This window comes from Nycticebus coucang, chromosome 2 (assembly GCF_027406575.1).
Source record: "Nycticebus coucang isolate mNycCou1 chromosome 2, mNycCou1.pri, whole genome shotgun sequence".
In the NCBI taxonomy this organism is placed as follows: domain Eukaryota; kingdom Metazoa; phylum Chordata; class Mammalia; order Primates; family Lorisidae; genus Nycticebus; species Nycticebus coucang.
This window is the reverse complement of record NC_069781.1, coordinates 89,791,420-89,818,701: the sequence shown is the minus strand read 5'-3', so window position 1 is coordinate 89,818,701 and position 27,282 is coordinate 89,791,420. Positions and strand designations below refer to the sequence as shown.

Below are 27,282 nucleotides of genomic sequence, written 5' to 3'. Positions count from 1 at the left end.
CAAGAGCAAATGGAAATCTACCACGCTGCGCTGAATCACCTTTAAAAAATGAATGTACAAGACTTACACCTGGGGTTGAACTAAATTACCCTTGTTAGATACTATTTTTAGACTCAAGTTTCCCAATCATAGAGTTTAAAAAAAATAATTTGTAGAAAAATTCATTAACGTGGGCTTAGATGTTTTAAGACTTTAATCTTCTTCAGATATTCAACATAAAATACTGACAACTGATAAACAAGAGGGGAAAATACATTTCAGCAAAGATCTAGAACTCAAAGTATCACTCTGGTCAAATACTACAAAGAAAACAGTCAAGCTAACAAAAGATAGGGAAGTTTAACAGAGATTTTTAGTTTAACAGCGTACTTAAACAAACAAGAATAAGCCATAAACCAACCTTCTCTTCTACCTATTGAAAGAAGAATAAAAATGACTCAAGAACTTCTAGATCTTGTCCATGGAACAGCTTTAAAAAAAGGACTTGCTAATGGGATGTTACAATGCACAAAGTTAAGGACTTAAATTCTACAAGACTCATGCATGTATCGCTGAGAAATGTATTATTAGAAATATAAACACATAGAGATATAAAGTACATGGCATTAAAAACAGACCTTGTTATATAATCCGACAGGGTGTCCCACGGGCTGCCATATATAGGAAAAATTTAAAAACTCATATTTTTAATCCTTTTACATTTATATATCAACATGCAAAGAAATATTTTGTAAAATTTCCTAATGAATATTTTGTGAATAAAGGTTACATTTAGCTATAATTTCCCATTTTCCCTATGCACATATGTATGTATGGTGACATTTGGGACACCCTATCAGATGTCACTTTTCTCTCTTTACGTGAATAACAGTATAAAGATCTACAGTTTGCCCTTTTGTCTGGTACTCCCAAACACTCACTGAATGATCAGTGTTGACCTTAATCAACAGCTGCAGAACCCAGAAGACCCCGCTGCTGTCTAGATTTAGCACCTAGAGGGCCCCACCCACCCTCCATGCTGTCTGTTTCCACAATTCCAAAAATAATTAATTGCAACTTGCATTAAGTCCACAGGTACCTTTAAATTCTGAGATCTAGCTAGAAAAAGCAGCAACAGAGACAAAATAAGCTGCAATTCACTAGAAAAGCAATTTTTAAAAATGCTTCCAGTTCAAGTCATAATTAAAGTGGCCATTAGGTCCCACCAGCTCTGCAGAGCTGTGGATGTTCTGCTGTTGTTCTTTGAAAAAAAGGAATCTAGAATAAGCATGTTCACTTGAGAAAAATACTGTATTTGTTAACTTTTTTGTAGCCATTCCCAAGATACTCTAAATTTTATATGTCATTCAAGGGCAAGAGTATAGACCGGATAGGATGTGTTCATAGATGATGCATTTCCAGAAAATTTTTCATGAAGGCAGCCAGCTTCTGAACATCTTCAATTGTGACAGCGTTATACAAAGAGGCCCGGATGCCTCCCACAGACCTAGAATGAACAAAGATCCAACCATTAAAAACAAAAACATCTAATTTAGCACCAAAATGACTCTTTTTCTAGTCACCAGCTCTTAAGAATTATAGTGTCCGAGACCATCGTGTCCAATTTCCCAGCTGAAAATCCTTGACAAGTGGAAAAGAGCTTCCCACATCTCAGCCACTAGAAAATTCTCCTTAATGCAGTGAAGACTCACCATGCTAACATTTAACTTAGATCCATTCAACCTATAGACACTTGGCAAAAAAATAAAAAATAAAATAAACAAACAAGATCGGGGGAAGAAAAGACTAGTGGGATGAAGATGGCAGCTTTGCTCACCACACCATTCATGAGCCTGCCATGCACAGTATGTTGGTGCGGTAAGCATCTCACTGCGCTATTCTCAGGTGTGAGGACATTTATTTTTCATAGATAATGCAAGATTAACTAGTCCGATGTTCAGCTGGAGTAACAGTGATGTTCTAGGGTGGCGCCTGTGGCTCAGTCAGTAGGGCGCCGGCCCCATATACCGAGCGTGGTGGGTTCAAACCCGGCCCCGGCCAAACTGCAACCAAAAAATAGCCGGGCGTTGTGGCGGGCGCCTGTAGTCCCAGCTACTCCGGAGGCTGAGGCAAGAGAATCGCTTAAGCCCAGGAGTTGGAGGTTGCTGTGAGCTGTGTGAGGCCATGGCACTCTACAGAGGGCCATAAAGTGAGACTCTGTCTCTGCAAAAAAAAAAAAAAAAAAAAAAAAAAAACAAAACAGTGATGTTCTAACATGAGAATGGGGTGACACCAGCCTTATCAGAGATGGGCTGGTAACCTCTGTGCCATATGAGCACTTTAGGTTTTCAGAGGTAATTCTGACTACACTCCCATGGCAGACGCGGCTCCACTGTACCCTCAGTTGGGGAATCTTGTGAAGGGTTCCATTACAAGAGGAAGAGGCACGCCTGTCACAGGAGGCTTTGCCCAACAAGTTACATAACTGCTACTCCAAGTTAAACAGGCTCCTAGATTTGTTTCTTTCCACATATGAAAACCTAAGCCGATTCTCTGACGAGCTTGTGGATTGGAGGTACACTCACCTATGCCCTTTCAAGGAGATCATATTGAGTTCAAGAGCTTTATCAAGAAATCTTTTTTCTAAAGCGTCATCTCCTTTGGCACTGCCAATGCGGAATGGAATGTTCATCTTGCTTCTATATGGGGGTTCCACTGGACATCTGAAAAACATTTTTATTATTTTAGCTACTTTTCAGAAATGTACAGGTTGTCATTAACAAATTAACCAATTTATTAAAAAACATTTTCTAGATGCAGACAGGCAGATTTAAAAAAAAAAAAAAAAAACTAGAACATCTATAATTTGCCAGAAAGACCAGACTCTTGCACATGGAACAGTAGCCTAGCATCCTCTTCTACAACTTATACTTTATTTCATTAAGCCTCAGTTTCCTCCTCTGAATATTTAAAATAATAATACTTTTATCTCAGACTAGTTGAGACAGCTCAGTGGTACACATATAGGAAGCTTCCAAGCCCTGCAGCCACACAGCAAATGTAAATGACTCTTTCTATGCAAAGTTGCAGAGTATCAAGTTGTTCTTTTTTTTTTTTAAAGAGACAAAGTCTCACTTTATCACCCTCGGAAGAGTGCCGTGGCATCACAGCTCACAGCAATCTCCAACTCCTGGGCTTAGGCGATTCTCTTGCCTCAGCCTCCCCAGTAGCTCAGACTATAGGCGCCCACCACAAAGAAATAAGTTGTTCTTAATTGCAGCTGTAAGACAAAAATAAGAGGCAGCAACTTTCAGGACTTAGCACCACACGCCAACCTGTGTGACCTTGAGCAAGTTACTTAACCTCCTGCTGTGCCTCATCTTCCTCATCTGCACAGTGGAAATAATAATGGAACTTACTGAAATTCTTGTGAGAATTAAGTAAGTCACTATTACAGAGAATTTTTGTGGCCCATTTAAGGTTTTTAAAAGAGGTAGAGTCTAGTTCTTTTACTTTTAAATCTGGGCTGGCCTTGTGACTTGCTTTAGCCAAGAGACTAGAACAAAAGTGATTGTAACTTCTACACAGTGACCTCAAGAGGCCGTTCAGCTATTCTTTTTGTTCCCTTAAAATATTGCTGCCACAAAATATTACTAGCACAAGTCTGAGCTAGTGGGCTAATTGTCCCAGCTAAGAGCCAGCACCAACTGCCAGACACGTGAAACCATTTTAGACCATATGGCTTCAAATGAGCCATCAGCTGACTTCAGTTGAATAAGGGATCCTGAGATCAGCAGAAGAACCACATAGCTGAGTTCAGCATAACCCGCTACCCAGAGAATCATGAGCAAAGAAAATGGTGGTTAAGTCATTAAGTTTTGGGATATTCTTTTTTTTTTTTTTTTTTTTTTTGTAGAGACAGAGTCTCACTTTACTGCCCTCAGTAGAGTGCCCTGGCATCACACGGCTCACAGCAACCTCTTGTGCTTATGTGATTGTCTTGCCTCAGCCTCCCGAGCAGCTGGGACTACAGGCGCCCGCCACAACGCCCGGCTATTTTTTTATTGTTGCAGTTTGGCCAGGGCTGGGTTTGAACCCACCACGCTCGGTATATGGGGCCGGCGCCCTACTCACTGAGCCACAGGCGCCGCCCAAGTTTTGGGATAGTCTATGATAAAGAAATAGAAAACTGATAAAATTTAAAGCAGTATGGGGTACATTTTAAATGTCATATAAATACCTATTAAGTGCAATAAATTCAGGGTTTGTTCTTTTTTTAATTTCCAAAACCTTGCATAAGGCACATACAGACTCTCAAAAGTGGGTGACGGGCCAGGCACAGTGGCTAACACCTGTAATCCCAGCCCTCTAGGAGGCTAAGGTGGGTGGATCACCTGAGTTCAGGGATTTGAGACCAGCCTGAGCAAGAGTGAGACCCTGTCTCTACTAAAAATAGAGAAACTAGCCAGGCCTTGTGGTGGGCACCTGAAGTCCCAGCTGCTGAGGAGGCTGAGGCAAGAGGATGGCCTGAGCCCAGGAGTTTGAGATTGCTGTGAGCTGTGATGCCGTAGTACTCTACCCAAGGTGACAGTGAGACTGACACAAAGAAAAAAAAAAAAAAAAAAAAGGATGATGACTGAATTTTTCTCTAAGAAAGGGTTAGTATTTATTTTTGTGGTTTTTGGCCGGGCTGGGTTTGAACCCGCCACCTCCGGCATATGGGGCCAGCGCCCTACTCCTTTGAGCCACAGGCACCGCCCTGATACTCTGGAATTTTTAAAAAGCACATGTAAAAACCCTCTCTCTTCCCCTTTTCTCAACTACATCCTATTTTATTCTTACACTTTACAAATGGGATTCATTTAAGTTAAACTGCAAATAAAAGCAGTGTGAGAAGTCCCTTGAAGGCACATCCATAATTCCTGCTCGAGTTAATGGGAGTCAAACACACACCTCACACCTTCCGGCAGAAAAGAGGCAAACAGGGGACCAACCATCTGGAATAAACTGAGTCTGAATTCCAGACCCTCCTTTTCCACCAGGTGGTTGTTTTCATGGCTGATACTTAAACGTTCAACTGCGACCCTCTTTGCTATTCTGCTGTCTCAGGCTCCCAACGTGAGGGTCCAACCACAGAGGCAGAGCAACAAAAATTACATTTACCAAAGAGAAAAAATTAAGAATCTGCATTGACAATTCACTCCCCCTTAGTTTACTCATCCCATCATGAAGACAGAAGATACCGTGAAGCAATACTGTCATAAAACCTAGATAGGAAAGATTATACCACCACGCCACAGATATGTGCACAGTAACTCACAATAATATGTCTCTAGAACTGGGCTGAGGAAAAAAGGAGAGAGAACAAGCATAAGGAGAATTAACTGCTCCTAATTCAGTGAGCGATTGACTCTATAGGGAATCACAACTCCACAGGAGAAGGGTCCTAACAGCAAAGGGCTGCAAAGGCAGAGTCAGGTGAGTGATTCTGTGGGAGAAGGTTGACAGGTTTCAGAGGCAGTAATGTGAGTACTTAGGATGGATGAGAATAAGGAAGGCCATCCGGCAGAGAACTGCACCTGCAGAGGTGCAGAGGCCCCCGCAAGTTTGCTGCCTTAACAGGGGTGCTGGCTTCTCCAGCCAGAATAGCTGAGAAGATGGACGGGGCTGTAGAGGGCCCTGTGGATGTGCTCTGCTGCTGACCAGGCTGGACCCTTGAGAGAGGAGCTGTCAGGTCTACACCAGCAAATGGGGGCTGTTTTAGAAACCTAACTGTGGCACACAAAGGAGAGATTGTGGGGTGAAGAAACTGGGAGGCTGAGACACCTGTTCTTACAGAGAACTTTCAAGGTGAGAAGGGCCCCTCAACACTCACATAAATCAGGAGAACAGGAAGGCTCCACACCAGCTCCCTCTGTTACATACAGAGAACTATTCCTTACTTTCACAGGGAAGGAGGAGCTCCCTTTTTCTTGAAACATATGGTCCTCCTTATCAAAGTCTCTATTACCCATTTTCAGAGACGAAACAGATTATTAAATAACAAAGCTGGACTTTTAAATATCTCTCAGTATCTTTATATTGGCTTAAATTGCATTTAAAAACACTGGGTGAGCCACGTCCAATGTCACTGTGGACTGAATCTGGCCACACTCCCAGTTTGCAACCTCTGAGGTGAACACTAAATCTCAGAGGCAGCAAGATCCCGGTGTGAGGGTGCAGATGGGGCCAACTGACCGAGGCCCAGGTGGGTGCAAAACCAGATGGGTAATGCTAGGACTACAGAGATTTAAGGAGACAGTCTGCGTGGGAGCCAGAGCAAAGGCGGTGCTTCCCAAAGTCTAAATGGGGAGCTGACGTGGAAGGTGCCAATAAGCATCACTGGAAAAGTGATCACACAGCCAGAGAAAATTAGGAAGCCCTGCAGTAACAAGGCTGGGAGGTTTCTTTACTCCTGACTTTCTGCAGCCTCTCGTGCTGGTGTAAATAATGAACCACTGGAGGTCAGACAGGAACGCAGATTTCCTGGAACACAGGTGGCTGGAAACCCCTCCTGCTGCAGGGAATGGTGTTCCAGAGATCCTCCTCTGAGAAGCACCAGGACCTCCCAAGATATCAGGAGAGGAATGCGAGGAAAAGTACGGCTTCAGAGACATTCACCTCAGGAAGGTGGCGAGGGTCGGAAGGGCAGGCGAGTAAGCCATAGGAATTAGGTGACTAATGATGAGACATTCATGTCATAATCTGTCCCCCCGAAAGGATGTGCCAGAAACAAAGGAAATGAAGAATAAGAGCGCATGGAAAGAGAAGCCCACCAAATATAATCACAGGGCTCTTACTGCTTGGTTTTGTTAATAAAACATTAAATTTGTACAGAATTACAAAAATCTAGAGGAAAAATATGAAGATCTATCATCCTCTTCCCTTAGAGGCGGCTACGGTTAAGTCTGGTGTGAGTGCTTCAAGCTCACTTTATATACACAAGACGTGTGGGTACATACATGTCTGTGTGTGTGTACACAGAACCGTTGTGGGGTTTTAATAGTAGCTAAGTCTTTTCTACAATTGCTCTTTCTCCTCTTGACCTGATTAACACACCAGTAACAGACCTCTTCCTAGGTCTGCTCAGAGACCTGTTCCATTCTTCTCTGTGTACACATGATTCTGTACCGCCAACGATTCTCAATTCTTTCATTGGACCCCTCCTGACGTGCAGGTGGGTTGTCTCCAGGTTGTCACGCTTACATCCCACACTGGACGTGCTTGTGCCTGATTTTGTGTACACCACTGCACCCAGAGTACTGGGGGAGGGCAGGCGCCTTGACATAAAAATCCTTGGTCAAAGAGCATCTGAGTTGTAAATTTTAATGAGTGCTGCAAACTTTGCCCCAAGTTTGTCCAGATTTATAATCCCACCAAAAGCGCAGTCCCTTTGCAACACCAGACGTTATCATTTTTATGTCTGCAAATCAAAGGAAAAAATACCTCATGGTGTTACATTTCCCAAAGAATGAATGAAGTTAGGCATCTTTTTGTCTATTTAGCTGTTTGCTCAGACCCTCAGCAACCCTCACCCCCCGTCCCCACTTTTATTTGATGATCCTTCTTCATTTGTTGGATAGTAACTTTTACGTCTTAATAAAAATATCTTTCTCTTATCTGTCATGTTTTTATTTTAATTCTGTTTAAAATGTCCTATCTGTATAAAAAGCTTCACGTTTTCATGTAGTTAAATATGCCACCTTTTACTGCATGGCTTCTGAGTTTTATGGCTGCTTTAGGAAGGCCTCCTGCTCTCCTAGAGTTGTACAGCACGGGCTCCAGAACGAGCCTCCTGTGATACCCCCCACCCCCCACATTCACATCCTGGCTGATCCCACTTCCCAGCTGTGCCTGCCACACAGGGTGTCCACTTCACAGGAATGTGATGTGATGACAAGACGTATGCGTATGTGGAAAGGCCTGGGGCCCTGGCTGCTTCATTTCACTTCAGGGTCATAATCAGACCCATCACATGCCTCCCTCTTTCCTCTAAGGCGTGAGGGAGCAGAAGGGGCCAACTGACTGAGGCCCAGGTGGGTGCAGAACCAGATGTCTAATCCCGGGACTAGGTGACAAAGGTGCCCTCAGATCCAGATATGGAATCTGTCACTTGGACATTCTTATAAGAATAAAATTAATATCTACTACTATATATTAAGTATTCTGTGTCAGGAACATTTTAATTGCTGTTCATAATAATAACTACAAATTATAAGAGCTAATACCCAAGGAAGGCTCCGTTTGTGCCAAGAACTGTTTATAGCACTTCATACAAATTAACCAGTACGAGAGCCTATGCTCTCAATTCCTGTATTACATACTCTTTATTCACATGCATTTCCACTTAATCCTTGTGACAGTCATTAAGAAGCATGTGCCATTATTATATCCATTGTACAGATGAGGAAACTGAGGCTTAGAATAGGTCATTTGCCCACAGTCACATGCCAATAAGTGGCAATTGTCCATGGGGACTCAACCTGGGGTCAGCCAGCACTGTGTGAGTGGTCAGGCTGTGGAATAAACTTAGGGCTTCAATGCCTGTCTTATCTAGTCTCAGAGTTCCCTGCCAAGTCACTAGCAGGTGCAATCCCCAGCAAACTGCCCAGACTGTACTCAGGGAAGGAGCAGCCTATGAGTGGGGCATGGAGGGTGGGAGAGAAGTGAGAAAACAAGAGAAAGGCCTAAAGGCAGTGATAACATGCAAATTCTAATTCTAGGTCACTCCTCTTTTAAATTGCCTGCTTCCCCTTTGGGGCCCTGTTGCTGAACTATTTCCATAGTGAAATGAACTATCTCCATTCTTCCAAAGTGAAGAATTTCCTGAAAACCCAAGTACATTCAGGAACAGCTAGTGACTCTTCCAACTGTAAATAGAGGAAAGAGTAACGAGGTCCCACAGGACATCACGAGCCCTGCATGACATTTTCTAGGCAGGCAGCCGAGGAGGTGATGGAAGTTCCCAGAGAGCTTTATACTACAGAGGTTACAAGTCCTGGGTCAAGGCTATTCACAAGTGAGTGAGGCCCCCGTGGGTGCAAAGGGTGATCAGCTTCTCCAGGAGGTGACCTGGTTGCAGTGTGAGCTCTGCAGGCTGTCAGCAGGGAAGGGGCGACCAGGTTGGATGTTGGGAGTTAAAGGCCCAGGGGTGGGGGTGGGGACCTCAGGAGATTCCCAGAGCTCCTTCTGCTTTCTAATTCCCTGGATTTTCCCTGGAGGTATCACCATTCCTTCTGACCTCCAGTTTCATGTGTAAATATCTCTTGAGAAACAGATGGAGCCAGGGCAGATGGCTTATTCTTCTGGGTGTCCCAGGAGCCTAGCACAGGGCCAGCCTGGAGCAGGTGCTTAGGAGCCTCCCCCACAACATATCAGGGTAGAGAGTGGAAGCTCTGCAGGACCAGCCCCCAACCCTAGCCTGTATTTGCTTCCTGTTGCACAGAACCACAGAGCAGGCGGTAACATACAGTTGTGCACCCTTCCTCCAGATGGCACCTGGGAGAGCAGCCCAAAGGCCAGGGAGCCCAGCCAAACCTGACTCCCCCAGGGCTTGTGGCTGGAGGGCCATCACACACCAAGGACTCACAGGCGCAGGAAGCAAGCATTTAGGGGTAGAGGGGGCACCATCATGCCCTGCCCATGGGTGGTTATGGACATCTGTTAGCAAGTCTTGGCTAAAAACCAGAATTCTAACTTAGGAGTGAGGCATCATTTTGTTTGTCTCGTGTGGACCCTGAATTCTCAAAGACAGTACAAATTCCCCAGTTACTGTAAGGCAGGTATTTTAGTTACAACAAATTGAACCCTAAAATAGGGGTTATGGGGGCAGGGAATAATGTCCCAGCGTGTTAAACAAGTGTTTATGTATGTGTGTATTTACATGTATACATATGCCCACATACATGCACACAACGTAAAGTTATACCCACCTTGAGGGAAAAGGAAAGCAAATGAAGATGATGATCTCTTACACTTCTGTAGCCCTGGCTTTACCTCTGGCATTGAAGGGACCATTGTTGTGGGTGGCCCCTGAAAAGGAATGCCCGTGTCCTAACCCCCCAAATCTGTGACTAGGACCTATTTAGAACAAAAAGGTGTTTTAAGGATTTTGAGATGTAATCATCCTGAATTACCTGGGTGGACCCTAAATCCAAAGATCTGTCATTCTACAAGACGAAAGGAAAGACCATGTGAAGACAGGTGGACACTGGGTGATGGAGCCACAAGCCAAGGACCACCTGGAGCTGGCAGAAGCCAGAAGCAAGGAAGGGATTCCTGAGACACTGGAGGGAGCAAAACCATGCTGACACCTTGCTTTCAAGCTTCTGTTGTTTTAAGCCACCACGTCTACAGTACTTTGTTATGGCAGCCCTAGGAAACAAACACAAGACCCACACATTTTCTGTAGCCCTCCCAGATATGGGTCCAGTGGTCAAGACATGTTCATTAGTCATTTGGTCATGAAAATATTTACAAGCGTCAACCAGGCCACTGCCAATTCCGTTCAGAGACTGCAGGTTTGGAATGGGAACATTTGTCCTATTAGAAGGAAGCCATAAACTTTCTTAACAAGGGAAATAATGTGGAGAAGGGGGCCAGGAGCAGGTGTTTATACCCAAGGTCTCTAACAACAGCCCTTCAGTTGAGACCTTCCAGAAAGTACATATATTTTCTCCCAAGAGACACACAGGAGACCTACCCTAGAGGGTGAACTGAGAATGTTCCCCAGGGTAATGTCTTTAGTGTGAGAAATGTCACCACCCACTGGGACACAGGTCTCAAAGCCAGGACGTGCCAAGGTGGGGTGCAGAAGGGAGCAACTCATCCCCTGCTCATGGGGCTAAGGACCACCCAGGCATGCCAGAACTTCAAGGTCAAAGAAAAATGATGTGTCCATTTTTAAAAAATACACAGTACAGTTTTAAACTCACAAGATACTAAATGTGAAACAAAATCCATCAACTTACACATAGAATCCTTGAGAATTATCAATAATCTCATAGATCATTTGAGATTTGATGGAACTAAGCTTCTCCATGGCTGAGGCACCTCCATTATTCTTAATCCACTCCAGGACCACACCCATGACATAGATGCTAAAATGAAGATTAAAAAAAAAAAAAAATCCATTTAGTTCAGCTTTGTAAAGGTCCAAAGATATTCAAGCAAATTGTTTAGGTTGTATTAAAACAGACTTGCCCAGCACAGTGGCTCACGCCTATAATTCTAGCACTCTGAGAGGCCAAGGTAGATGGATTGCTTGAGCTCAGGAGTTTGAGATCAGTCTGAGTAAGGGCCAGACCCATCTCTGCCAGAAACAGATTAACTAGCCAGGCATCTTGGCATATACCTATAGTCCCAGCTACTTGGGAGGCTGAGGCAGGAGGATCATTTAAGCTCAAGAGTTTGAGGTTGCTATGAGCTATGATGACATGGCACTCTACCCAGGGTGACAGAGTAAGACTCTGTCTCTTGGGCAGCACCCGTGGCTCAAGAAGTAGGACACAGGCCCCATATATTGGAGGTGGCGGGTTCAAACCTGACCCTGGCCAAAAACTGCAAAAAAAAAAAAGACTCTGTCTCTTTAAAAAAAAAAAAGACTTAAAGACATCATTAGAATAGACAAGATGAAAGCAGGGTACATGTGAACAAGAGCATTATCAGGAAGAACTAGGCTCAACCCAATTCTAGATCCCCGAGGACTGCTCAGGAAAAGAGGCTTAGTTACAGTTCTCACCAGATGTTACTTTTCCAGCCAAACTCTTCATGCCACCCGGGACGCACTTCCCTCTCCCCACCACAGGGCACCAGAGTGAGCACTTCACCTCCTGAGCTCCCAGAGCCCCTCGTGCCCACTACCTACACAGACCTTACCACTCACCTCCTTTACATTAGACTGCTGTGTGCCTGTTTTGACTCTATAGTTTTGGAAGGCTGGAAGCCTTTTCTACCCACAGCCCCAGCTCAGAGCCTCCCCGTGGCAGAGGCAGTGTGGCTCTGGGGTTAGGATACAGGCTCCCAATTCCAGTGCAGTCACTTACTATGCAGAGTCCATCACCTCGGGAATACTACACACACAGCTCTGTCTACTGGCACAAGCCCAGTTACGGGTTGTCAGGATGCACAGCAAACAGTTAGCAGTGGTTACCCCAGGGACTCTGCTCACTTGGAATTCTTCACTAAGAGAATATGTCACTTTTATAAAAATTTTTAAAGCAATACAAAATATTCCCTGTGTGCCCTTATAAAAGCACTCTAGAAAGTGCCCCAGAAAATTTTCTGGCTATTCTAAAGATCCTGGCTCCGCAGATGAGCTACCACAGGCGATGTTATGGCACCACTCTCTCAGAAATACAAGTAACCACCAAGCTCCCAAAGTTGAGTCCACTACACACGTGCCCACATGCACACACGATTCCAGGACCCCAGGCTTCCCCCATCCCATCCAGGGGGAAGTAGTCTAGGCCAGAGAATCCTTGGGAACAGGCCCATGGCCTTAGTCTGCTGCTCCCATTCTCAACAAAGGTGGCCTGAGTTAATGTTTTGTATTTACGTTAGTTCTATAACCTCATACTGTTGCTAAAACAAATGTGTGCTTGTGGGTGAGTTAGTCATGGTATGTAAAAACCCTTTTGTGGGGTCAGAAGAAAAATGTAAGCCTCTCTTTCTTTATCCACTAACTGAGGTTAGTATGTTCTCCTGAAGGGTTAAAGAGAAAGACAGTGGGCCCTTTATTCCAGCCCAGAGCATTGCTCAGGGCTGCAGAGAAGCTATTTGAAGGCTATTTTATCCAGCTCAGTTAAACCAAAGTTCCCAGGACTGTGGTCATTAGGTTCTGAAAAAAAAAAAAAAAAAAAAAACAGTATCTTTTCAAACTTGGGACCTTTTCAAAGACTTAACTATACACTACCAAGTTCTGGAGTGTTCTGGGGGTCTTGTGAGCCTTAACGTTCAAGGACTGGGAGGTTATTTTGCACAAATCTTTGTCTCCATTTAGAGATTATTCTCACTGGGCGGGCTGTGATTTTCTAACTTTAACATCACAGATTTAAGGTTATTTCTTAATCATACAGAATTATACCAAACTTTTTCCCCCCTGTTCTTTTGAGGTAAAAGAAAGCAAAGCAACTTGCAAGGGGTATCTTGGTGAGAATGCACTTAATCCAGTATCCTTCATCTTCTCCACTTACACGATTCTAAGAATATTATCAGTCCTGAATGGCCCTGAGCTGGTCTTAATTATTGCTATTTTTATTTTTCTGGGAAAGAAACTTTGCCCCTCTTCTGTGCTGTTTCTGGCTCAGCCAGGAATGGTCTGAAAAAAAAGTTCCTGCCCTTTTCCTATCCCGTGCCCACACTCCCAGTGGACCAGCTGAGCCAATGGTCAAGGCCAGGCCAAGGCCCACCCAGGGGCTGGTAAGGAAGGGCCTGTATAAGAAGGTCACTCTTCTATAAAGTGTGACACACACCAAGGCCGCACTTTATGGGGGCAAGACATGATTGCAAGAGGGACCTTACCTAACAATTGCAATCAGTGTAACCTGGCTTATTGTACCCTCAATGAATCCCCAACAATAAAAAATAAATAAATAAATAAATAAAAAAGAAGGTCACTCTTCTAGGAGATAACTTTCTTTGTGTCTCCAGACATTTTCATCTCCCATTAGACCAACTGGCCTGCTTTCTCACTGTCACCACTAAGGGGTTTTTACCCCAATATTAACAAGCAGAGTGTTAAGGTGTTCATTACATTTCTTTCTCTTTTTTTTGAGACAGAAAGTATGTCACTCTTGGTAGAGTGCTGTGGCGTCACAGTTCACAGCAACCTCAAATTCTTGGGCTTAAGCAATTCTCTTGCCTCAGCCTCCTAAGTAGCTGGGACTACAGGCACCCACCATTAACGCCTGGCTATTTTTTGTTGTTGTTGTTGTCATTGTTGTTTAGCAGGCCCTGGCCAGGTTCAAACCCACCAGCCCCAATGTATGTGGCTGGCGCCCTCTCCACTGGTGCCGAGCCAGTTCATTACATTTCTTAAAGGTAACGCTTAGAGGGTGTGACACAGGCTCTGCCGGGCTGGGCCCTGACCACAGCTTACAGGCCTACAGGCCATGGGACAGTTCTTCCGAGACAGCACTCTTTCTCCATCTCCTCCCACCTCCTCACTGCTGAAGCCAGTGGCAGCTTCAGCATCCCTGAAACACCCACCTCACTGCTGGGCAGGCCCTGGCCCCACCCTCTAACAGGTAAGGAGGGCTGCTTCTCCCTCCTCCTGCCATCGTGGAGCCATGGCCCTTCTCTAGGAGCCTGGCACTTGAGGTCCCCACCCAGATGCTCACCATTTAGCCTGCCGTTTCTTATGACTGGAGAGTGACCACTGGTGTTTACTCATTGCCCAGAACTCCAGAGGTAGGACAGACAAGTTGGAGACAAGATTTAGCCCCACCCCAACACGCATTTCAGAAACTCTTTAAATCTGGGTGAAAGAGAGTGGGGTTCAAAGGTGACCAGAAGAGCTCATCCTGGAATGTCTGATCTATTCCCCAAGGAAAGCAGGGAACTCAAAGTGAGAAGCTGCTCTATATCACGTGACCACACAGGGGAGTGGCACTGACAAGGTCCTGCCCAGATGGAACCACCTCCTGCACTCGCCCCCTCCTTTTATGCACTTCCTTAAGAGAAATACCACCCATCACAGAAGAATCCCGTTGAGTGGACGAGCTGGACTGCAACTGCGTCTATCCTAATGCAGAACCCTTCACTCATGCAGATCCACGCTTACCCTTTTGCTTGTGTCCAATGCAGGGCGCACATGTCCGGGATCTATAGTCAGGCTGCCTGGGTTCACATCCCACTATGCCCCTTCCTGAAATAATTAACAGTACCTACTCCTCGGGTGACTGGGAGGCTTAAAAGGTTACATACATGAAGTACCACAGTTTTACATCTTATCTGCCCTGGAAAGATAAATCCATAAACTCCGGTTCTTCCCTCGTGTCCATTCCTGCTGCAGGAACTAACAACCCACCATAATAATAATGTAGCAACTAACATGTACAAATCACCAAATGCCAGGTACCAAGTGCAAAAATAGGCTGGGCATGGTGGCTGACTCCTACAATCCCAGCTTTGTGTGGCTAAGGCAGGAGGATCAACTAAGGCCAAAGTTCAAGACCAGCCTAGGAAACACGGTAAGACCCCACCTCTATAAAAATTGAAAATAAAAAACAGAAAAATTAGCCAGGCATGAAGGCACATATCTGTAGTTCCAGCTACTCAGGAGGTGGAAGCAGGATTGCTTGAGCCCAGGAGTTTGATGTTGCACTGAGCTATGATTATGCCTCTGCACTATAGCCTGTTTCTTAAAACAATAACAAAAATTGATTAAAAAATTAAAATTTTTTAAAAGCACAAAAATAAGAAATGTGTGTCTTTATCTGCCTATTAATCAACTCATTTAAGTTCCACAGCAACTCAGTGAAGAGGGTCCTATTATTGTTCCTGGTCACACTGTGTGGCAGGGCCACCTTGCTCTCCCTGACCCGCTGCAATGCAGCCCCTATCTCATCTAAGAGAACACCAGGCTGACAGGACCTCTGCAGACTGGGTTAAAAAACAGACAGGCGTTTCCCAGCCAGTAAGCAGGTTGTCAAGCAGCCAGCTGGCCAGCTTCATACAGGCCCAGCAGGGAAAGAAAGGAAAGAGGCCAGACCATCAAAAGCTCTTCTCCAAAGCTACCTCAGCAGTTTGAGATGGAGGCCACAGCTCATTTACACAGGGCTTTTGGGTTAATGGTGAACCACCAAGGCCTGGATTACCAAGATCAAACAAAAAACGCCACCGCCACCCCCTCACAAGGGCAGGAAGAAAAACTGATCAGGCATTGGACAGAGGGTCAAGAGAGAGAGACAAGCAGGACAGAGAATCCCAATAGGACATCTGGGGCTGTTGGGTCAGGCATCATGGAAGCACGCTCTACTCTAAAATGCCAGGCGCCTGTGGCTCAGTGAGTAGGGCACCGACCCCATATACTGAGGGTGGCGGGTTCAAACCTGGTCCCGGCCAAACTGCAACAAAAAAATAGGCAGGCGTTGTGGTGGACGCTTGTAGTCCCAGCTACTCAGGAGGCTGAGGCAAGAGACTCACCTAAGCCCAGGAGTTGGAGATTGCTGTGAACTGTGATGCCACGGCACTCTACTAAGGGTGACAAAGTGAGACTCTGTCTCTAAAAAAAAAAAAAAATGCCACCTCTGCTTTGATGGGCAATAGTAAACCCCCTCAATGCTGTGTCCCAGAGTTACCTGAAACAGGAAGGTGTATTGTACAAGGAGTTGTTTGCGGCCTGCGTCTTGTACTCCAGGACTGAGGGGCACTCTCTGAGGGCACACCCCAGCAGGTCATCACGGACGATCACCACGGTGACCCCAGCAGAGCCAACATTCTTCTGGGCACCAGCAAAAATCACACCAAACTTAAAAAGAGAAAGATGTGCTGTTTTAGAAGCATTTGGTCATTTTTTCATAAACATATGCAAACTTCCCAACCTCTATCCAAAGCACAATTTTTACAAGCAACTGACCCTACTTCTGTTTAGGGAGCAATCCATGCTGTAACGGAATCATTACCTGGGATAGCAAATCCATACTCAGAGGTCCAAGGTCTCAAGACAATCTCTGCCTGACCCTGAGCTGGGAGGAGCCAGCCCAAGCTCATCACGGCCAAGGCCTTACACATACTCACACTCACTCTCTGTGCCTCCTTTCTACACCCAAACCAGTCTTTCCAATGGGGCCTGACTCTCCTTGACAACCAATAAATGAAACAAATTTAGACAGAAGGGACAGAAGGTGCTGAGAAAAAGACTTCTGTGACAAAGAGAAGAGAGGAGACAAGCTACCTGAGGGAGAAGAAATTTTAGCAAATAACAGATGTTTAGAGGTACTCCAGAAAATTTTGTTGGGCAAGATATAAAACCCTCTCCCATGGCTCTCTATGAAACCTTTAGGAAAAGCAATGGTGGCACTGGCGGGGGTGGAGGGAGGTAAGCATTTCACAAAGGACATCACTGAGACTTGTAATGCCTGGCTGATAATAAAAAGCAGACTAGAAGCAAAACGTGGTATATCCAAACAATGAAATATTATCCAGCCTTCAAAAGGAAATTCTGACACACAGGACAGCATAGATTAGCAGTTCTCAACCTGTGGGTCGTGACCCATGAGAATTATATTAAAGGGCCACGGCATTAGGAAGGTTGAGAACCACCGGCATAGATGAACCTTGAAGACATTACACTAAGTGAAACAAACCAGTCCCAAAACAACAAACATTGTATAGTTCCACTTACATGGGTACCTAGAGTAGCCAAATTCATAGAGGTAGGAAGGAGAACTGTGGTTGCAAGGGGCCAAGGGAAGTACAAGCATAAGGAGTTATCGTTTAATGGATTTCAGTTTGTGAAAATGAAAAACGTCTGGGTATGGATGGTGGTGATGCCACTGACCTGTGCCCATAAAAATGGTTCAACATGGGCCAGGCAAACTGGCTTGCACCTTTAATCCGAGCACTTTGGGAGGCTGAGGTGGGAGGATAGCTTGAAGCCAGTAGTTCAACCTGAGCAACACAGACAGACCATATCTCTACAAAAAAAATAGGAAAGTTAGCTAGGCATGGTGGCTGATGCCTGTAGTCACAGCTACCCGGGAGGCTGAGGCAGGAGGATCACTTGAAGCTAGGAGCTTGAGGCTGCAGTGAGCGGTGATAACACCACTGCACTTCAGCCCAGGGTAACAGAGCAAGACCCTGTCTCAAATTAAAAAAAAAAAAAAAGACAAAAAAAGGTTTAAATTGGTAAACTTCATGTTAAGCATTTTTTACCACAATTAAAAAGGCAGACTAGGCTGGGTGTGGTGGCTCACGTTTATAATCCTAGCACTCTAGGAGGCCAAGGGGCGTAGATTGCTTGAGCTCACGAGTTCCAGACCAGCCAGAGCAAAAACAAGACCCCATCTCTACTAAAAATAGAAAAAAAAATGACGCAAGAGGATGGCTTTAGCCCAAGAGTTGGAGGTTGCTGTGAGCTATGATGCCATAGCACTCTACCCAGGGCAACCGCTTAACACTGTCTCAAAAATAAAAAATGAAAAGGCAGACTAATGAGATGGTTCAACTACTGTTTATAAATTCTTCACAGACATTCCTGCCCCAATATATGCACCTGGTTGCACTGGCCCCAGAATCCCACCTTGGTGAGCCACTCGTAACTCTGTGGGCCCTGCTGACACTTTTGGAATTAAGGTGTTTACGACATAAAGGGGCTCCGTGTAGGTCCCTCAAGTTTGGATAACCTGTCGTTGCCCTTGAAGAGAACATGTCACTCTCAATGTGTTGGCCAAAAATGTTTCTATGTGCCACTCTCAAAGGCGGGTAGTTTCCCCAGGACTTGAGTGTGACTCTGGGAAGTAGTCATTATTCTGAGGCTGGGAATACTGGGACTTAAAAGCATTTCCTCAGCCTGCTCACCCACAGCTGCTCTGGCTCAGGGCTCTGCCGGCCCAAGACACTCATGGTCCTTCCTGTTCTTGAATAAATACACCTCTAAAGAAACAGAATCACTGGGTCCCCCCTACTCACCCTCTTTCATACTCTACCTTGGAAACATCCACTGGCTTGGACAGGAAATTTGAGGACATGTCGCAAACCAGCACTGCTCCCTTGACGTCAGGTATAAAGTCAAATTCTACCCCATGCACCGTCTCATTTGCACAATAATAGACATAGGAGGCATCTGGGTTGAGGTTCCAGGTGTTTGGATCTGGAATTTCTACCAAAGAAGACAAGTTTGAGGCTTCACAATTTTACACTTCTCTTTTTTATGTAGATGACAGTTGGCCAGGAGACTGACACCTCCCCCAGCAGTGAAAAGACTCCAAAGCACTTTAAGAGTAAAAGCACCCACCCTACTAATCCTCACCATCACCACCACCAACATTGTGAAAGGATGATCAACCCCACCCTTTGACTGTTACCAGGTGCAAATAATCTTCAAAAATGACATGGGAAGCTGGGTGTGGTGGCACACATTGGTAAGTCCCCACTACTGAGTAGGCTGAGGCAGGAGGATCGCTTGAACCCAAGACTTGGAGGCTGTAGTGCACTATGATTATGCCTGTAAATAACCACTGCACTCCAGCCTGGGCAACAGTGAAACCTTGTCTCAAAATAAAATAATTTTTTTTAAAAGCATGAGGGATGTTTGGGGGTTTTCAGCATCGCTCTGTCCCGCATGCACTGATGGGTTAGTCCAGTGGTTCTCAACCTTCCTAATGCCACAGCCCTTTAATACAGTTCCTGTGGGTGTGACCCACAGGTTGAGAACAGCTGGGTTAGTCCTTTCTTCTTGGGACCCCCGTCCTCACCCATCTCAGCTCATGTGGTTCCTGTGAAGCCAATTAAACCCACAGCCCAGAGGCAGCAGATGACTCACACACGGCCAAAGTGACTGATTCAGATTATGGCACAGGAGACAGGAGACTGTTCTGGGGAATGCTCCGCAAAGGCAATGCAACTTGGGAGGATATAAGGTTGGGAGCAGCTGCACCCACCTTCCAAGAAAGAGGGGGAGCAGCTTCCCTGACTGTAGAGCCACCATGGGAGAGACAAGGAGACACCCCTGATTAAACACCTAAAGCCAAACCAGCCCTGGGCTTTGCAGCTAAGTGAACCTACAGATAACTCTTTTTGCGGAATCTGGTTAGTACCCTGATTCCCCGAAAATAAGACATCCTCCGAAAATAAGACCTACTTACAGGAAAGATAAGACGTCCCCTGAAAATAAGACCTAGCGCATCTTTGGGAGCACACCTTAAAATAAGACACTGTCTTATTTTCTGGGAAACAGGGGAGTCTTAACTAGTACAGCTACCAAATCTAAATGGAATGGATTAACAATTGACAAGGGAAGTTAATTGAAAACTACTGACTGCCCTGAGCAGGGATAACCCACCAGCCAACATTTCCCTCTCCAGCTCAGCTCCCAGAACTTACTGGTATAACTCCCAAGTTTAGGGTGGACGATATTCACAGTCCCAAACTTCTTGGCTTCTTCTGCAGCCTTGGCTGACCAAGCTCCTGTCACCACATAGTCAGCACACCTTCCTGCCTTCAGACCAATCAGGTTTAATGGAACCGCACTGAACTGGCCGGACCCACCTCCTTGTACAAAAATCACCTTGTAGTTGCCTGCGACAGCTCTAAGCAGAAGCACAGGTGACAGTAAATACACATTGTCAAAGACTGCGAAGGAGCAATGCTCTGCCAAGTGCTTTATCCAGGGTGGATTTATGACAAGAAATACAATAAAGTTCCACTACTACTTTGGCTTCTCTAATTCAATCATTTATCTATTCATTCCTTGGACAACTATTCACTAGGGACTATGTTAGAAGCCTGTTACTGTTTGACCAGCTGTCCCTCTTTTGCCTAGTGACAACCCCCTGATGTTCTCATAGGACATCACCCCTCTGCCCTTCTCGGTGGTTCAATTGTGGCCAAGCCCAGCTCAAGGGGGTGAGCACCTGCCCCAAGCTGGCGAATGGGATTTGATGCTGAGACCTTTGCCCAAACATCTGGGCAAAAAGAGCTGTTTCTACTGAGGGAAAGAAAACATTTAGAAGCTAATCCTGCAACCACTGGTGACCTTCTCGTGAAACAAACACAGAAGAAAGCAAAGCCAGGAAATAGGGGAAAAAAGACATTCCTGGTATCATCTGATCTCCTAATTCCTCTAGAACTTTTCTGTTAGGTAAGATAATACACTCCCGTCAAGCCCAAGAGTTGGAATCCTGTCCCTTGAAACCAAAAATCCTGGGAGTATTTATGCGTTAAGCTCCATGCTATTGACAAATGGCCATTGGGCAGGGATTTTTGGTAATGTTTTAGGCCTAGTCATGAAATCACATACCAACACACATCAAGATAAAGAGCAAAATTCTTTGACTCTAGGATGGAAAATTAAGATGATGATTAGAATGGCCACAGGGGGTAGACGGACAGGCCACAGAAACTAGACCTGATTCTTTGGGTGAGGTCAGACTTTGGGAACAGGGATGCACAAGGCAGACCACCTGACCAGGAGAACAGAGCTCCCAGACACAAAGGTAAAACAATAAAGAGGAGGGCAATGGAAGGATCTTGGGGAACATGTGGTAGGTACCTAAATATCTTATCTGAAAGATGCCTGGTCTACATTCTCTGCTCAATAGGATAGTGAAGCAGCCAGGCAGGTCTCGGGGATTCTAATCATGAGGCTCTTAGCAGCTGGGGAGACTAGTACTTTGAGGCAGAATTCCAGATTTATGGTACTTAGATGCAGGGCAGTTAACAAGGACAAGAAGTGAATGGAAGGAAACTAAACAGAGGCCTGGGTACAAGGTAGGAACAAGGCTGGGAAAGGACAGGCTCATAAATTGAAGTAGCACTCCAATCAGAAAAGGCTCACAGGCATGTGTCAAATTCCACCTCTCCCAGGCTGAGGTTCCAAATCACTCCTCCCTGGAAGGGAGGCATGGGAAGCCAAGCAGGTGACTCCCAGTTCCGAACATTCACAATGCAGCAGGCTTCTCCTCTCCACAGAATTATCACTGAGCCTGCCCCCTCCAAATCACGTTATCAAGGCAATTTGAAAAGGAAAGTTACATAAAAGTCAGTACAATTCAAACTTTGCTAACAAAATAATGCAAGAATGGACACTAACATGTTAATGATTATCCCTGACTGGTGGAGCTATAGATAATTGCAGTTTGTGAGTGTCAGTTTTTTCCTAAACTTTCTAACATGAATGTGCATTTTTGAGAGCAGCAAGAAAGTGGTTTGTTTTCAAGCTTACTATGTTCATGGGTATAGGTGAGTACATTTATATACTATATAAAACCTCTCCTTTAAATAGCAATCAATTTAAGAATAAGGTGGCCTCTGGGTAGGAAAGGCAGTGCAGGTAACTTATGAAGCTTCGTTTTAACTATGCAGCAGGTACTGAAGCTTAGAAGACATAAAATTACCCAAAGAGCCTGTTAACAATAAACTTTCTCCAGAGATTCTGATTCAGCAGGTCTGGGTAGAACCCAGCACTGGAATTTTTAAATATGCCCCCCACAGGCGCCTCTGACAGGTGTTCTGAGACCCATACTTTAAGGACCTCTGAACTAGTTCACATTCAATTCTGCTGAAAAAGATGACTATTTTTTTCTCATTTAAATCCTTTCCAGCCAGTCTAACTTCCACAGTGCTGAAAAGTCTTTCCTAGATACAATGGTTTCAAATCTTTAGAAATAAAATAAAAACAAAAACAATACCACAAGGCAAGAAACAAATAGAAAGCACTATGTACTAACAGGGAATTTGGGAAAATCTTGAAAGAATTGGAATAGAAAATAATGTAACAGACTCCTAGGTTTAGGGACTATCAAACAAAAGTAACATAATTTTGTCTTTTGTAAACTTACAACAATTCCCGCACAAGATTCTCTGTGTTGTTAATGATCTTGGCGAAATCGGAAGATCTGTGGCTCATTTCTGTGGTAGGAGAGATAAACAACAACAATTAAAGTTTCAGTTCAAAACCAAATGGATGAAAATAATTATAAAATTTACAAGTAAATCATAGAGGCCAATTGTAGTTATTCTGCAAATTGGGGGCCAAGGTACTAGTTTAGGGAATAATCTAGATTGATTTTCTACTGCAAACATTCAAGCCTTATAGTCATGGCATGACTGACTTTTCCAGGGGCACCTAACTAAACAAGCTGTTTATTAACTCATTGTTCTTTGATGTTCTCTGTAACTCTTCTTACCATCCCTCTCTCACCAAAAGGAATCCATGTGCAATGGTTACCCTCTACGACAAGAGCACAAAATTCCATGCTGTGATGTTACATCACAGAAATCAAAGTATATGTCCCAAATCCACAGGAACAAAATTTAACAGAAATAAGCAATACAATTCATCCTATGGTTTCTTAATACCATGCAGAATTTGGAACTACCCCCCCCAAAAAAAAAAATCCTAAATAAAAGAAAGTATATTTTAGAACACAAAGGTCCTCTTCCTCTATAATATTGGGGAAAGATGCTTAATAATGAAATTATTAATGTGCAAGCTCTTCAGAAAAGGCTTCTATACTTTTTTTTTTTGCAGTTTTGGCCAGGGCTGGATTTGAACCCGCCACCTCCAGCATATGGGGCCAGCATCCTACTCCTTTGAGCCACAGGTGCCACCCAAGGCTTCTGTACTTTTTAAACTTTAATAGGGATTTTTTTTTTTTTTTGAGACAGAGTTTCACTATGTCACCCTTGGCAGAGTGCCGTGGAGTCACAGCTCATAACAACCTCCAACTCTTGGGCTTAAGCGATTCTCTTGCCTCAGCCTCCCAAGTAGCCGGGACTACAGGCACCCACCACAAAGCCTGGCTGTTTGTTTGGTTTTTTTGTTTTTTTTTTAGTTGCATTTGTCGTTATTCTTTAGCAGGCCTGGGTAGGGCTCAAACCCGCCAGCCTCGGTGTATGTGGCTGGCACCCTACTCGCTGAGCTACCGGTGCCGAGCCCAATAGGGTTATATTTAAATTTGTTAAAAACATAAATTGAAAGTAAAGCAATATTGTCAAAGTCTGGGAGCACTGTTATGCAAATATACACCTTCTGATCACAGATCCTATGGTTAGCAAAAACTAGTTATGACAGGGTAGGCAGAGGTGTCTTACACTGTTTTCAAAACTATGTCTATCAAACATGCAACTCAAGTTTTCAAAGGTTAAAAATTTATCTACAAAGGACTACAGGAAGGCCCTGTAAAAATTCTAAGCTTGATGCATTTAAGTTAGTTCCCTTTGAAAACTGGACAATCACGGAATTCAAAAATAAATCTTACCAAGAACACTAATGCCAACTCCTTTGTAGTCCAATAACTCTTTTTGTATCTCTAACAACACCTAGGAAAAAAATTTAAAAAGCTGATTTCAATATTCTGTGACAGCTTTCCCTCTGTACATACAAACCGGAGGGGAGGTTACTCACAAATCAGTAAGGTCCCCATCTGTCCCTGTCCACAGCCAGTCCCCTTCCTCCCCCTTTTCCCACAAAGCCTGTGATGATGCAACTTACATACAAATTGAGCATAAAAATAGAAAATGTCCCTTCACAAATTTCATCCACCACTCTCCTAAAGCTAAATCAAGTACAAAGTGCATAAAGTTCTGGGTTCTGGGAACAACAACAAAAGAAGTTATACCAAATTACACAGATAATTCAATTTTCCTATCTCTTTTGGTCTAAAATGCTAGACTGAGACAGGCAGGGTAGATAGGAAGAAGAGCTCACTGTAACTTAAGATCTGTGCCAGTGTGCTACAACAGGTTTGGCAAAACGTTGATAGAGATGAGTCCTTGGAGGTTCACTATATTCTCTTTGTATATGTGAAATTTTCCATAATAAAAAATGAGGAAAAGAAAAGCTTCGAAAATGAACACAAAGTAAGTGCAAAAAAGACCCTCAGTAAAAGCAGACCCCCAGATGAGGTCTACAAACATGAGATCGTTGTTTTAAAAGATGCCATCTAAGGAGGATATCGCTAAAACATAGGAATAAGCTAAACCGGATTGCAACTTGTCTGGAAAAAAAAAAAAAAAAGGATCTAGACAATTTGGTTCACAAATGTACAAGCTAACAATTAAGTTCATAAAGTCATCCTAGAAAAATTGCTACATACCTCTCATTGCTGAATATCACTACAGTCACCTTCACAGTCCTCCCCTTGGGAAGCTATGCACCTGTGCAGCACCCAGTCCACTCTTCAAAGCAATTTTGGAACTCATTTTCTGGAATGACCATCAGAGCCGTCATTGTATCAGGTCTGATGATTAAAATTCACAAACTTGCTTACTTTGGCAGCACTGTACAAACAAATCAGTAAGGTTTCATAACCTAGGTATATCAGTCTCAAAGCTGTGTTCGCCTGGACATGTGGTGGTGTCTTACTGAGTGGTGTTCATTATTGTTGTTCATGTTTTTATGAGCCGCATGATGACAGATCTGATGGTCACTTCCGAAAGAGTTCCAAAATTGTTTTGAAGGGTAGACTAGGCACTGGCATCAGTGCATAGCTTCCCAAGAGGAGTACTTCAAAGGTGACCATGGTGATATCCAGCAATGAGGTATACAGCACTTTTTCTAGGATAGTTCTTGTATTTAATTATTATATCTGATGTCATTCTTTTTCAAAATACTGGATGCTTATTATTACTGGCTAATTAAATAAAACTTGGTGAATCCTTCAGGAAACAGTAACATCTGTGAGGGAATCATCTTTGAACTTGTCCTAAGACTGTATTTTTCCTATGGACAGTATTCCTGGAAATGTACAGAAGTTTATAATCAAAATCATTACAAGGAGTTTTAGAGACTTCTTTAAAAAACACATCGCCCCCCCCCCCAAATCCAGTGGGATTTTTTTCCAAACTACAGAATGCAATCACTTTCATGGATCACAATTTTTATAATGAAATAGAAAAACTAGAGAAGAGAATACAAAATAGTGTATGTCACAAGTAATAGGCTACATTATAGTGTCAAAAAAGTTTCAAAACTTCTCTAATTTTTACAATTCAACTAAATCAAGAAGACATGTAAGAAGCAACATCTACCTGTCTCCCCCTACCCCACTACCACCACCTATTACAGAGCATCTGAGGGCAAAAATCCTCCCAGGAAAAGAAAAAGAAATAATTGTACTAATGATGACAATTGTTACAAATTAGTAACAAAATACACAGGGAACAAATATTTGGAAGACTCCAAAACATGGTGGGGAGGGGAGAAGGTGGCTACAGGAAACGTTTCCACAATTGGAGCAAAAAATCTCACCTAATATGAACTGTAAAAACTGAGAAAAAATAATCCCTGTTTTTTCTCAGCTACTGTGAGTGCTTGCCCCTAGACAGGCAAGTTAGCCTTTCCCTCTAAAATGTAAGATTGTCTGTTCTTACCACAATACAAAGGAAATTCTATCCCAGGGAAATTTCTGCCCTGTTCAACAATTGATAATTGTAAAATACTTGGCTTTGCCCCATGCTGTTACAACTTATCAGCTTCATCCTGGTTAGAAAAATAAAACTACCAGGGGCGGCAGCAGCCTGTCAAGGCACTTAAGAGACCTCGCTTTCTCCCCAGCGGGTGAGGCTCGGAAGGGTGGGTGTTGGGGGGTGAAGGGGAGGAGCCTGGGCCCGGTAGGGGGCTGGGAAGGCCAGGAGTGAGTTGCCCTTGCGCTTGCAAAGTCTTATCGTATTCCGGGGAGAATACAACCATTCCTTTGCTGCAGAAAAAAGTGGACAGAACCGAGTTAAGCAGCCCAACGCCTACCACAGTGTGAATACTTGAATGCCTTTAGGAGATAAGCAGGTTTAAAAAAGGGTGGGGGGAGGGAGGATTAAAAGAAAAGTAAGTTCACTGGGGGACAAGGAAGAAAGGCTAAAGAAAGGCTTTCAAATTTACGTTTTTACTCAGGGTTGTAAGTGCTGAGTAAACTAAACATGGGGGGGGTTGAGGCGGGGAGCGGGGGAGGCGGCACGCGGGCCTTCAGCTTGCAACCCCCTCAGTTAACATGATCCACTGCGGTATGCAACAGCTACCATCCATTCATTTCCAGTCATCAATCGCACCTTGTCCAATCCTCACAGCCCGGCTGCGCAACGCGAACGCACAGATGCGAGCGTTCTTTTCCGCCGCGCCTCCGTCCGCGGCCCAGCCCCGCGGTGGACAAGGCACAGCCCGGGGTCTACAGGTGCGCAGCTCCGGCGGGCCGAGACGTGCACGCCTAGCACCGGCAGTCGGGGCTAGGGCAGCTGCACAGGTACGCCTCGCCCAGCTTCCTTCACCAGCTGCATTCTTCCACATGCCCCCTCGCGAGAGCTACTTACGCGGCGCGCTCACTACGGCAAAGCGTGCGGGAGCCCCGCGGCGGGAAGTGGAGATCCAGTGCCCGGAGGGTGGGCGGAGATGCGAACCCACGCGCGCGCGTGCTACCCCCGGACTGCACTGCCCGCGCGCGCTCGCGGGGACTTACCGAGCGCGGCAGCTTGGCGGGCCCCGGCCCGAAGTTGACAACGTGACTCGGGGCGGCCATGGTGCAGCTGCAGAGGCGCCGAGTGAGGCAAGCAGTAGTGAACCCGGTAACTGCGAGTGTTTCTGGGCCACTGCAGTGCGAGTCTGTAGCG

At 44.7% G+C, this 27,282-nt stretch overlaps 1 protein-coding gene across 1 annotated transcript; it reads right to left on the bottom strand.

The window, feature by feature from the left end:
• Positions 1 to 155: 155 nt before the first annotated feature.
• PSAT1 (phosphoserine aminotransferase 1) lies at positions 156 to 27,282 on the bottom strand. Its single transcript, XM_053575783.1, has 9 exons — positions 27,132 to 27,282; positions 23,943 to 24,003; positions 22,521 to 22,590; positions 20,065 to 20,270; positions 18,669 to 18,841; positions 16,320 to 16,489; positions 10,989 to 11,117; positions 2,565 to 2,702; positions 156 to 1,486 (listed from the first exon to the last, which is right to left on the bottom strand). Exons 1-9 carry the CDS (start codon positions 27,189 to 27,191, stop codon positions 1,381 to 1,383), a joined length of 1,113 nt encoding a protein of 370 aa, XP_053431758.1. The 5' UTR covers positions 27,192 to 27,282; the 3' UTR covers positions 156 to 1,380.

What these genes read in the sequence shown, in the direction of transcription:
- PSAT1 (XM_053575783.1), bottom strand. Translation starts at nt 27,191, where the DNA reads ATGGCCGCCCCGAGTCACGTTGTCAACTTCGGGCCGGGGCCCGCCAAG. An exon ending in AATCTTGTGCGGGAATTGTT is followed by an intron (nt 20,271 to 22,520) that starts GTAAGTTTACAA and finishes GCTTCTGCTTAG; the next exon opens with AGCTGTCGCAGGCAACTACA. An exon ending in AATACACCTTCCTGTTTCAG is followed by an intron (nt 11,118 to 16,319) that starts GTAACTCTGGGA and finishes TCTTCATTTTAG; the next exon opens with CATCTATGTCATGGGTGTGG.